At 36.6% G+C, this 12,687-nt stretch overlaps 1 protein-coding gene across 1 annotated transcript in view; it reads left to right on the top strand.

Annotated features, from left to right (window-relative positions):
• CFAP70 (cilia and flagella associated protein 70) overlaps positions 1–12,687 on the top strand; it is a 96,422-nt gene that overhangs the window by 57,933 nt on the left and 25,802 nt on the right. The window contains exons 6-10 of the mRNA XM_012663218.1: positions 497–667; positions 852–932; positions 2,503–2,594; positions 10,841–10,901; positions 11,559–11,753. Of these exons, the coding sequence (XP_012518672.1) occupies positions 497–667; positions 852–932; positions 2,503–2,594; positions 10,841–10,901; positions 11,559–11,753 (600 nt within the window). The remainder of the gene's footprint in view (positions 1–496; positions 668–851; positions 933–2,502; positions 2,595–10,840; positions 10,902–11,558; positions 11,754–12,687) is intronic.

The following is a 12,687-nucleotide window of genomic DNA, read 5'->3' as shown; positions in this document are numbered from 1 at the left end:
AAAAAAAAAAAAAAAAAAAAAAATTGTTGTAAAATTTCTTTCCAGTCACTTATCTATTGTTTGAATTTTTCTGTACAAAGGTTTTACTTTGACCTTTAATCTTGCCTTATTCTTCCAGTTGTAACTGATAGGTCACTAGTAATTAGATAGATACTGTTTCTTGAATAGAAGTGAATTCTACCACTTAAAGTTAATTTGAAATTATGCGTGAAGGATTAAAAGCATTCTGATGACAAGAGTTATGACACACCAGAATCAAGCCAACTTGTAAAGTATTCTCTAAATATAAATAATAGGTCAGGTAGCTAACTTTCTGTGGTGGTTTTACCTGTTCTAGAAGTAGAGAAATACAATGAAGTTTTTCAGGTCCCTTTCTACCTGTGATTCTAAATGTTGAAGTTATCTGGACAACTAAATGATACAAAAAATAATATGGATTTCTTTCAAGTGTGTCTCATTTGCCTGTGATTCATTGCATTCTTTTGTTTCTTTTTAGACCAAGTGTTCATTTAGCTTATTCCGGGATACTGGCCATCATTTGGTTCAAAATAATAAAATAGGAGGAATTACTTCTCCACTTACCAAACAAGTTCTTTCTAAGAATCTGAAAGAAGATAAAACCGTCAAAGAAAAGGATATAGATGGAAGGCTTAGGCCTGGGGATATGGTAGGTTGTTGAGAAGGTGATGGTTTTGCCTATTTTATTACATTCCAGAGCCTTACACTGATTTCTAATTTGGTGAATTGTATTAATATAGTTTGCATTTTGATGCAGTATAAGTATCATTGTTCCTGCCATTATGAAGACCATATAAGCATTCAAATTTTGAGATATGTTCATTTTCTTTTAGCAAGCAGCTAGTATAAAATCTCAGAGCTCAGATACGCCGTTGGAAGGTGAACCCCCTCTAAGCCATAATCCAGAAGGACAGGTAACTGTGCATAAAGTTTTGGAAAATTAAGTTTAATTTCATCAGACCTGTACTGAGCAAGGCAATTAGAGTGGAAAATGCTCAGGGCAGGATATAAGTTCCCATCTGTATTTGCTCATGACTAGTTTGTGACTTTGGGCAAAGTTGTCTTGCGAAGATTCTATAAAATGAGTTGGTATCAGTTTAACTTTAAAGTCCTTTCCAAAATTAAAGTTTTATGTCTTTTATTAATTCTACCATGTTAAGCACTATGACAGATGCAAAGATGCACCAACTGCAACATTTATTCTTCTGTCCTCAGGACACTCAGCCATCTAGTAGGAGAAACGGACTGGTACATAACAAACCATAACACATAATTTTGATGAATGCTGTAATAGAGGTACAAATAAAAGTTCTGTGTGGACTCAGATGAAACAAAGATTAATATCTATTAGGATGGGGTAGTCTCAGGGAAGGCTTTATGGAAGAGGTGGTATCTGAACTAAGTAGTGAAAGATGAAGAGAACTTTTTGCCAGATGAAAATGGAGGGAGAGACAGTTCAGGGCCAGAGAACAGCTTTAGTCAAGGCACAGAGAGAATTTGCAAGGACAGAATTTAGGATACATCTATTAATTCAGTGTATGGTATATAGAGGAATGAAAAGAAAGGAGAGATTCTAGAAAGAGGGGAGAAAGAGTCAGGTTATAGAAAGACTTTAAAGGCTTGTTAAAAAGATTGGGCTTTATTCTGTAGCTATTGGGGAAACTCTCGAGCCTCTTCTTGGAGAGTCACATCAAAGGTTTTTAAGTCACGTAGAAATAGGACCTTATATGTACTTCAGGACAGAATTCTTACAAGAGTGTGAAAAAAAGAGATTGAAGGTGGAATAGGGCTACAGGTTTTTCTTGTAGTACAGATGAGTGTTGATGACAGTTTGATTTAGTGCAAGGGTAAAGAAAGCCAGAAACCTGCAGAAGCCAGGTGTTTGGAATTGTGAAGCTTTGTATGTATTATTGATGAAGAAAATTTAAAGATAATTCAAGTTTCAAGCCTTACTTTCTGGAAGGATGACAACTCCATTAAGAGAAAAGTCAGAAGAGAGGTTGATACTGGGAAAATGAGAAGTTCAATTTGGACACATTGTATTTAGGATGCTGGCAAAAATCTGAGTAGAAGTTTCCAGCAATTAAAGTTGGTAGATGGTGGTGAGGAGACTGAGGGAATGTAAGGTTATAAAGAAAGTATTTTTGCAGGACCCACGAAAGAGGGTTGCTGAAAGAAAGAATGAATTCACTTAAAACAGTTCTAAGGAAAGTATTATCAACAAGTTAAGCGGCTTCAGCTGAGGTAGAAGTTTCCAAGAATAAAATTGAAAACCCTTTCCTCCAAGAGATAACCACCATTGCAATATTTATTTACAATTATTTTTCTATATAAAAAATATTTTAACAGTTGAGATCATACTATGTATGTAGTTATATCTACAGTTTTCTCCCATTGTATTGTGAGCATTATCTTATGTTACTAAATTTTTTTCATAATATCTTTTTTTCTGGAAATAATAAATGACAAAAAATGTTTTTACAGCAATATGTAGAAGCAGGGACATACATTGTGTTGGAGATTCAGCTGGACAGAGCCTTGGTTCCAAAACGAATGCCAGAGGAACTAGCCAGAAGGTATGTAGCAATGGTTCTCATACTTTTTTTGCATAACTTGAGTATAACTAAGAGGAAGTCAGTTTGTCCCCATAATTGTAATTTTCCCTGGGATAAGCAGCAGTTTGCTGGGTTTTTTCCAGATGAAGTTATTGTTGTCATTGTTACTGTATTTCTTTATTACAAAAGCATTGTATGCTCATTACTAAAAATGGCGATAAGCAAGAAAGTATATAGAAACATCCAGATTTCTACTCACCTAGTGATAACCACTTTTAATACCTTGGTGTTATCCTTCTGGAGTTATTTTAAAGCCCCTATATTACACATACGCACATAAGCACACACTCCCATGTCACATATACATATATATAATTTTTTAAAACTACTTATATTGTACCATAGTGCTTTCTTTGCTTGTGTGTTACTAGGAAATTGTGCATTTCATCTAAGTTGTCCAATTTTTTGTTATATAATTGTTCATAGTATTCTCTTATAATCATTTTTATCCCTATAAATCAGTAGTTATGTCCCCACTTTCATTTCTGATTTTAGTAATTTGAGTCTTCTCTCTTTTTTTCTTAGTCAATCTTGCCAAAGGTTTGTGATGTTGCTGATCTTTTTGAAGAGCCAACTTTTTGATTTTGTTGATTTTCTCTATTTTTTTCTATCTCTATTTTAGTTGTCTCTATTCTAATCTTTATTATTTCTCCTGCTAGCTTTGAGCATAATTTGCTTTTCTTTTTCTAGCTCCTTAAGGTGTATAGTTAGGTTATTTATATGAAAGCTTTTTTCTTCTTTAATGTATGTATTTAGAGCTATAAATTTCCCTCTTAGCACTGCTTTCCTGGTATCTCTTAAATTTTGGTATGTTGCTTTTTGTTTTCATTTGTTTCAAGGTTTTGTTTTTTCTAAAATTTCCCTTGTGATTTATTCTTTGACCCATTGGTTGTTTGAGTATTGTTTAATCTCTACATATTTGTGACTTTGTCAGTTTTCCTTCTGTTCTTGTTCCTATTACTAATTTCTAATTTTATTCCATTGTGATCAGAAAAGATACTTCATATGATTTCAGTCTTTTTAAGTTTATTAAGATTTGTTTTTTGGCCTGACAGATGGTCTTTCCTACAGAATGTTCTATGTGCACTTGAGAAGAACGTTCTGTTGTTGGGTGGAGTATTCTATATATGTTTGATGTGTCTAATTGGTTTATAGTGTTGTTCAAGTTCTTTATTTCTTTATTAATCTCTTGTCTGGTTGTTTTATCCATTATTGAAAGTAGGGTCTCTTTTATTGCAGAACTGTCAATTTCTCCCTTCAATTCTGTCAATTTTTACTTCATAAATTTTGGGGCTCTGTTGTATATGTTTATAAATGCTATATTTTATTGCTGTATTGAAGCTTTTATCAATATTTAGTGTCTTTTTTTGTCTCTTGCAACTTCTTTTGACTTAAAGTTTATTTTCTCTGATAATAATATAGCCACCCCAGCTGTTTGATTACTATTAGCGTGGATCTGATTTTATCCTTCAACTTTTGACCTCTTTGTGTCCTTATATCTAAAAGGAGTGTCTTGTAGACAGAAGATGGATGGATTCTGTGTGGTTTTTAAAAATCTAATCTGTCAATCTCTGCCTTTTAATAGGAAAACTTAATCCATTTAATCCATTTAATGATTACTGATAAAGAAGGATTTCTTTCTGCCATTTATTGATTTGTTATCTGCATGTCTTATGTTTCTTTTAATTGACTTTTTATTTTTTATTTTTTTAGAGATAGGGTCTCACTCTGTTGCCCAGGCTGAAGCACAGTGGTGTGGTCATAGCACACTGTAACCTCAAACTCCTGGGCTCAAGTGATCCTCCTGCCTCAGCCTCCCAAGTAGTTAGGACTACAGGCACACACTAACATGCTCAGCTAATTTTAAAATTTTTTGTATAGATGGGATCTCACTTTGTTGCCCAGGCTGGTCTTGAACGCTTGGGCTCAAGCAGTCTTCCCACCTTGGCCTCTGAAAGTACTGGGATTACAGGTGTGAGCCACCCAGGCTATATGTTTTTTGTTCTTTATTACTGTGTTTTTGTATTTAGTTGATTCTTTGCAGTGTATCATTTGGATTCCCTTCTTCATTCCTTTTCTGTATATTTTGTAGTTATTTTCTTAGTGATTACCCTGGGGACTACAATTAACATCTTAAACCTGTAACAACTTAGTTTGAATAGTACTAACTTAGTTTCAATACTATACACTCTGCTCCTATACATCTCCATCTCTCTCCCTTTATATTGTTATTGTCACAGATTACATCTTTGTACATTGTATGCCCATTAACATGGATTTATAATTATTATTTTATGCATTCATTTTCTAAAAAAAGAGGAGTTACAAACCGAAAGTACAATAATATTGGCTTTCATGTTTACTGCATTCTTTATTTCTTCATCTGGCTTTGAGTTACCAACTAGTGTCTTTTTATTCCTGCCTGAAGGACTCCCTTTAGCATTTTTGGTAGGATAGGTCTTAGTAACAAACTCTCTTACTTTTGTTTCTATGGGACTGTCTTAATGGTTTATTCATTCTTGAAGACTAGTTTGCTGGATATAGAATTCGTGGTTGATAGGTTTTTTTTTCCTTTTAGACTTTAAATATGTCATTCCAGTACCTTCTGACCTTAATGATTTCTGATGAGAATCAGCTTTGATTTTTTTTTTTTTTCGAGACAGGGTCTCACACTGTTGCCCAGGGTAGAATACAATGGTGTCATCATGGCTTACTGCACCCTCAAACTCCTGGGCTCAAGCAACCCTCTTGCCTCAGCTTCCTGAGTATCTGGGACTACAGGCATGTACTGCCACACCCAAATATTTTTTATGTTTTCTGTAGAGACCGGTTCCTGCTGTGTTGTCCAGGCTGGTCTTGAACTCCTGGACTCAAACGATCCTCCTTCCTCTGTGGAGAGGGACTCTCCCAGCCCTTTGTCCGAGCTTCCAACAGTGATCTGGGTAATAATCCAACAATCTGCACAGAGATAATCTAGCAACCTCTTGGACTGTGATAATCCCAGAGCAGGACAACACAGAACATTACAGGCTTGCAGTGCATTTGCCCCTCTCTTGGTGAGTCAGTCATCTGGAGTAGGTCACAAAGGCACCATCTAGGGACCTTTTCTTCTTCTTACTAAGTAGGAGAATTCCCAGCAAAAGAGAACAAGTACACTCCAAACCTGTCTGCCCTCAGCTGAGAGAAGAGGTTTCAGTTGAGAAGAAACCAGAAAAAGAATGCTGACAACATGAAAAAACAAGCCAGTTGAACATGCCAAAAGGATCACAGTAGATCTACAGCAATGGACCCCAACCAAAAGGAAATTGTTCAGATGTCAGAAATGGAATTCAGAATATGGATGGCCAATAAGATGAATGGCATTGAGGATAAAGTTGAAAACCAACACAAAGAAGCCAAAATATATTTCAGGACTTCAAAGAAAATGAAAAAGTTGCTAAAGACCTAGACAACATAAGAAAGGATACAAAAGAGTTCAAGGAAATGAAAAAGTCATTTAGCAAACTTCAAAATACAGCAGAAAGCTTCAATAACAGGCTAGCCCAAGCAGAAGAATCTCAGAGCTTGAAGACAAGGCTTTCGAACAAACCCAGTCAGTCAAAGATGCAGAGAGAACAATAAAGAAGAATGAACAATGATTCAGAGAAATGTGAGACTGTATGAAATGAGCCAATATGTGAATTATAGGTATCTCTGAGAAAGAAGAAGAAAAAGCAAAAAGTGTGGAAAACCTATTGAAGGGAATTACTGAGGAAGACTTCCCTGGTATCACCAGACATTCAGATATCCAGATACAAGATGGTCATCAAACACTGGGAAGATTCACAGCAAATAGGACATCTCCAAGACACACAGTCATCAGCCTGGCCAAAGTCAAAAAGAAGGAGAAAATTCTACAAGTTGCAAGATGAAAACAACAACTAACCTACAAAGGAAAACCTATCAGCTAATAGCAGACTTTTCAGCTCAGCTCTTGCAAGCCAGAAGGGATTGAGGCCCCATTTTTAGCCTTCTTAAACAGAACAATTGTTAGCCAAGAATTTTGTTTCCTGTAAAACTAAGTTTCATAAATGATGGAGAAATAAAGACTTTTCCAGACAAGCAAACAGTAAGGGAATTTGTCAATACTAGGCCTGCCCTACAGGAAGTACTCCAAAGTACCTGACTTCAAATTACACTACAAGGCTGTAGTATCCAAAACAGCATGGTACTGGTATAAAAGTAGAGACATAGATCAATGGAACAGAATAGAGAACCCAGAAATAAAACCATCTACCTACAACCAACTGATCTTTGACAAAGCAAACAGCAACGTACACTGTGGAAAGGAAGCCCTATTCAATAAATGGTGCTGGAAGAACTAGATAGCCACATGCATAAGAATGAAACAGGACCCCTATATCTCACCCTATACAAAAATTAATTCAAGATGGATAAAAGACTTAAATGTAAGGCACGAAACCATAAAAATCCTAAAAGAAAAAGTAGGAAAAACTCTTCTGGACATCAGCCTAGGCAAAGAATTTATGAATAAGACTCCAAAGGCAAATACAGCAATGACAAAAATAAATGGGACTTAACTAAATTAACTTCTGCATAGCAAAGGAAATAATCGTCAGAGTAAACAGACAACCTACAGCATGGGGGAAAATATTTTCAAATTATATATCTGATAAAGAGCTAATAGCCAGACTCTACAAATAAATCAGCAAGAAAAAAACAAACAACCCCATTAATACGTAGGCAAAGGACATGAACAGAAGATAGACAAATGGCCAAGAAACATATGAAAAAATGTTCAACATCACTAATCATCAGGGAAATATAAATTAAAATCTTAAGGAGATACCACCTCACCCCTGTCAGAATGGCTGTTATTAAAAAGCCAAAAAACAATTGATGCTGGTGTAGATGTAGAGAGAAATGAACACTTAAACACTGTTAGTGGGACTGCAGATTAGTATAGCCTCTGTGGAAAACAGTATGGATACTCCTCAAAGAAGTAAATGTAGACTTATTATTCGATTCAGCAATCTCACTACTGGGTATCTACCCAAAGGAAAAGAAGTCATTATATCAAAAAGACAACTGCACTTGAATGTTTATCACAGCACATTCACAATTGCAAAGATGTGAAATCAACATAAGTGCCTATCAATTCATGAGTGGATAAAGAAAATGTGAGATATATATGTAGAATATATTCCATATATATGTATATATATTCCATGTATATATTCTGTATATATATTCCATATATATATATTCCACATCTATGTGGAATACTACTGAGCCACAAAAAAGGAATGAAATAATGTCTATTGTAGCAACTTGAACAGAACTGGAGGCCATTATCCTAAGTGAAGTATCTCAGGAAAAACAAACACCACATATATTAACTAATAATTGGGAGCTAAACCATGGGCACACATAGGCACAAAGAGATGTAAAGGATAATGGAAACCAAGAAGGGAGTGGTAGAAGGGGAATGAGGGATAAAAACTATTGGGTACAGTGATCACTATTATGGTGACAGGCACACTAAAATCCCCAACTTAAGTATCCATGTAACAAAAATATTTATACCACCTTAATATTTTGAAATAAAAATAATAATAAAAGAAATTCAAATTAAAACTACCCTGAAATACCTTGTTTTTTAATTGCTGAAGATCAAAAAGTCTTGATAACTAATTGTGTTGTGATGAGGATGTTTGGAAATAGCTCCTCTCATGCAAATTGCTGGGAGTGTAAATTGGTACAACTCCAGCAGAGGGAAATTTGGTAATAGCTATTTAAATACAAGTTCATGGATCTTTTAATCCTTTGCTCAGGTAATTCACTTCCAATTAATTTATCTTCAGATAAATGTTCTCATTAAGATCATCAATGACCACCACATTTTTAAATCTAGTGGTCCACTCTCAGAGTCATTTTGACTTGTTATCAGCGTTTACTCAATCTTCCTTGAGGTACTTCTCTTTTCCTGGCATTCAGGACCCCATACTCTCTTGATTTTATTCCTCCCTCCCTGGCTTTTCCAGCTGCTAAGTGTTGGAGTCCCCTAGAACTTAGTCCTTGCCTTCTTTTCTATGTATACTTACTTCCTTGGTTTCTATCAATTCACATGGCTCTAAACACCATCTGTATGCTGATAGCTTGCAAATTTATATTTCAAGGCTAGGCTGAACTCCAGATTTTTCTATCTTATTTTCACAAAGTCTCTGGTCAGAGCCATACTACTCTTGCACCTGTTCTCCCTGCATCTGCCATTCCACCCTTCAGTTTCTTCTTTTTTAAAAAAACAGCTTCATCAAGATATGATATAATTGACATATCATATACTTCACCCATAAAGGGTAAAATTCTATGGCTTTGAGTATATTCACAGAATTATACAGCCCCCACCATTATCATTACCTCTAAAATTGAAACCCCATATACATTAGAAGTCACTCTCTGTTTCCTTCTAACCATCGTGCCAACCCCCCTCCCCTCCCCTCCAGACCTAAGCAACCACTTATCTACTTTGGACATTTCATATAAATGGAATCATACACTATGTGGTGACTGGCTTCTTTCATTTAATATAATGTCATCATGGTTCATTCATATCGTAGCATGTGTAAGTACTTCATTTCTTTATTGCCAAATAATATTTCATTGAATAAATATACCACCTTTTGTTTTTCCATTCATCACCTGATGAACATTTGGGCAGTTTTTCCTTAAGACAGCATTCTCAAATGATTGTATTAAAATGGAAGTCAACTCATGTAACTCCTCTGCTCAGAAACTACCGGTGACTCCCCATCACACTCTGAGTAAAAGTCAGATTCTCCACAGTGGCCTACAAGGGCCTACATATTCTACATGTACTTTGCCCTCACTTTTTCCTTCCATCCAAACTGGCATCTCTGCTATTCCGCACACATGCCAGGCATATTCTTGCAGCAAGGCCTTTCCACTTGTGGTCTTCTTGCCTGAAATGTCCTTATCCCAGATACCTGGATGACTCGCTTCCTCTCTTCCCTCAGGTCTTTACTCAAATGTTACCATCTCAGTGAGGACTTTCCTAGGGAAATATGCTCCTGCATTCCACCACCCACAGCCCCCAACATAGTTTATCTACTTTTCTGCATTATTTTCCTCCATGGCACATATTACTAGCATATTTATCCCAATTATTTACATCGTTTATTGTCTTCCTTTCTCTACTAGAATGTCAGCTCCATGAGGGCAAGAATTTTTGTCTATTTTGTTTAATGCTCCATTCTCAGATTTGGAAAAATACCTGATGGACAATAGACACTCAGTATATATTTTGCATGAATAAATGAATGAATAACATTGTCTCTGGAGAGGAAACTAGCAGGGTGGATAACAAGGTTGAAAGAAGATATATTTTGCTATATATTGGTTCATACCTTTTAAATTTTGAATCCTATAAATATATTACCAATTAAAATTAAAATTAGTTATGAACAGAGGTATACAATTACATAGGACTTAGTAAAGAAAAATTGATTTTGTGGGTTTTATTGCAGACTTCAAGGCAGTCCAATATATTTAGCAAGAATCTGAAATTATAGTAGAGACAAGCTGTAACTTAATTCCTCCCAGGTTCTTGTAAGGTCTCCTGAAAATGAAAGGTAGTTTTGGTATAAATAGTTTGATAGTGACAAAATGTGTTTTTTTACTCACCTTAAAGTTTGATAGCAGTACTGTAATTTAATGCAGTCTTATAAAATATGGCCAAGATTACATTTTTTATCCTAGATGCAGGGGGAAGAAAAGCTTTCACTTGTCTATACCACCCAGATTTCCAAGTCTTTGTGTTTTCAGAGACTTTACTGAGTGCCCCTAAAATCATGACACCCATTTCTTTCGAAGCTCCTCGTCAAGCAACCACTTGTGTACAAGAAGGTTTAAAAAAATGTGTAAAGGTAAAACCAAATTAGCCAAAAGTACAACTTAGATACTTTCTGAGCAGCTGCTTCCTGGCTTTCCCCCTACCTGGTCCATCGCCATGTACTGTGCTGGTGTTCACATCTAGGGTTTTACATGAGAGAACAAACAGTGCTCAAGTGCAATGGAGGAACAGACCTCAGGTCTCTCCCACCCAGACTCTTTTGAAGGTTGGGTATAAGAAAACATAAACCTGCAGACAATGAAGTGTTTTTTTGGTTTTGTTTTTCCTGATACAGGGTCAAGGAAATGATTCCTGCAAGGCCTCCCCTTACCCGCCGGACAGGAGGAGCTCAGAAGGCAAGTGCCAAAGCTAAGGTGAAACTCTGAGTAATAAGATGTTGAGGCACGCATTTGAAAATTGCATGAACTCTTTAATGTGTCTTCCAGTTGGGTGCAAACTTGTTTGAAGCTTTACATATTTTCGCGCTGGTTCCATTGTGATCAGTGGCATATAGAGAATAGCAGACAATGTCTAATCTTTGGCTGATGGTCTCTGAGCTGGGAAGAAAAGGGCACTTTAGAGAATTATTGAACATAAAACCCAATCTGGTTTTATTTTATTTTATTTTTGAGACAGAGTCTCACTGTGTTGCCCGGGCTAGAGTGCCGTGGCGTCATCCTAGCTCACAGCAACCTCAAACTCCTGGGCTCAAGCGATCCTACTGCCTCAGCCTCCTGAGTAGCTGGGACTACAGGCATGCGCCACCATGCCCGGCTAATTTTTTCTATATATTTTAGTTGTCCAATTAATTTCTTTCTAATTTTAGTAGAGACGGGGTCTCGCTCTTGCTCAGGCTCGAACTCCTGAGCTCAAACAATCCACCCGCCTCGGCCTCCCAGAGAGCTAGGATTACAGGCGTGAGCCACCGCGCCCGGCCCCAATCTGGTTTTAGAATTCCAAAGAGGTCTTGACCTCTTTGAGGCCTCTTTACCGAGCATTTTATATTTTCCTAGGCGGTGAGTGACTACCACTCACAGATCAAGAACATTTCTAGAGCCATTTTGGATGAGTACCACAGAATGTTTGGAAAACAGGTGGCCAAACTGGGGAATGATATAGATAGTGAAACCCTGGAGGAGCAGAAGTGCCAGCTCAGCTATGAACTTAATTGCTCTGGAAAATACTTTGCTTTCAAAGAACAACTCAAGGTAAAACATTCATTTATTTAATTATCCCATGGGTTTTTATGGAGCGCCTTCTCTACATACCCAGTTAACGTTTTCTTCTCTGATTACATTCAGCTGCACTGCTACCTTCCTTGCTGTTGGTGCAGAGAGCTATGTTCTCTACGATAGAATGTCAGGAGAAGCTCCATTCTTGCAGTCTTGGAAGGGTTTAGTATCCATCTGAGTGTGAGCTTTTAAGCAACTAATTCTTCACTTGAGGCTAGGCCAGATTTTGGTCCAGATTTTACTGTTGCTCTAGGAGGCAGAAACCCTGTCTGGTACTGACTCCATAACTAATTCACTTTGGTTCACATTCATATCTCTCTCTCATGCATAGAATCACTAAGATTTGAGAAATAGTTAACGTAATAGTAATTTTTTGAATAATAATGGCTAACATTTATTGAGTGTTTGCTGTATCTAGGCAAATTTGTCAGTGCTTCATATTTTACTAATTTAATCCTTATAGCAACACTATCAGGTAGGTACTCCGCATTTTACAGATGGGGAAATGAAACATTAGTTGGTTAAGTTATTTGCCCAAGGTCACAGGGATAATAAAGGTCACAGTCAGGATTCACACTCAGCAGTCTGGCTCCAGAACTCATATGCTTAATTGCTACACTACACTACCTCTGTATACACATTTACTACGTGTCCTGTACTGTGCTAAACGGATACAAAGAAAGAATGTGGAAGTAATAAAGTGAAAAACAACTGACGCTAATGGAGGCAAGAGTGTATTCTCAGCAGGTGGTGTAGCCATGTCTCGGTTTGATTCCTGGTTCTATCTTTACTAGCTGAGTGACCTTAATTTTATCTTTCTGTGCCTCAATTTCTTTATCTAAAAATGAGGGATAATAGTATCACATGGGGTCATTATGAGAATTAAATCATACAATACATGGAAAGTACT

Source organism: Propithecus coquereli, unplaced genomic scaffold (genome assembly GCF_000956105.1).
Source record: "Propithecus coquereli isolate 6110/MARCELLA unplaced genomic scaffold, Pcoq_1.0 Scaffold80, whole genome shotgun sequence".
Taxonomy (NCBI): Eukaryota; Metazoa; Chordata; class Mammalia; order Primates; family Indriidae; genus Propithecus; species Propithecus coquereli.
The sequence above is the reverse complement of the archived record's forward strand: the minus strand, read 5'-3'. Positions and strand labels throughout refer to the sequence as shown.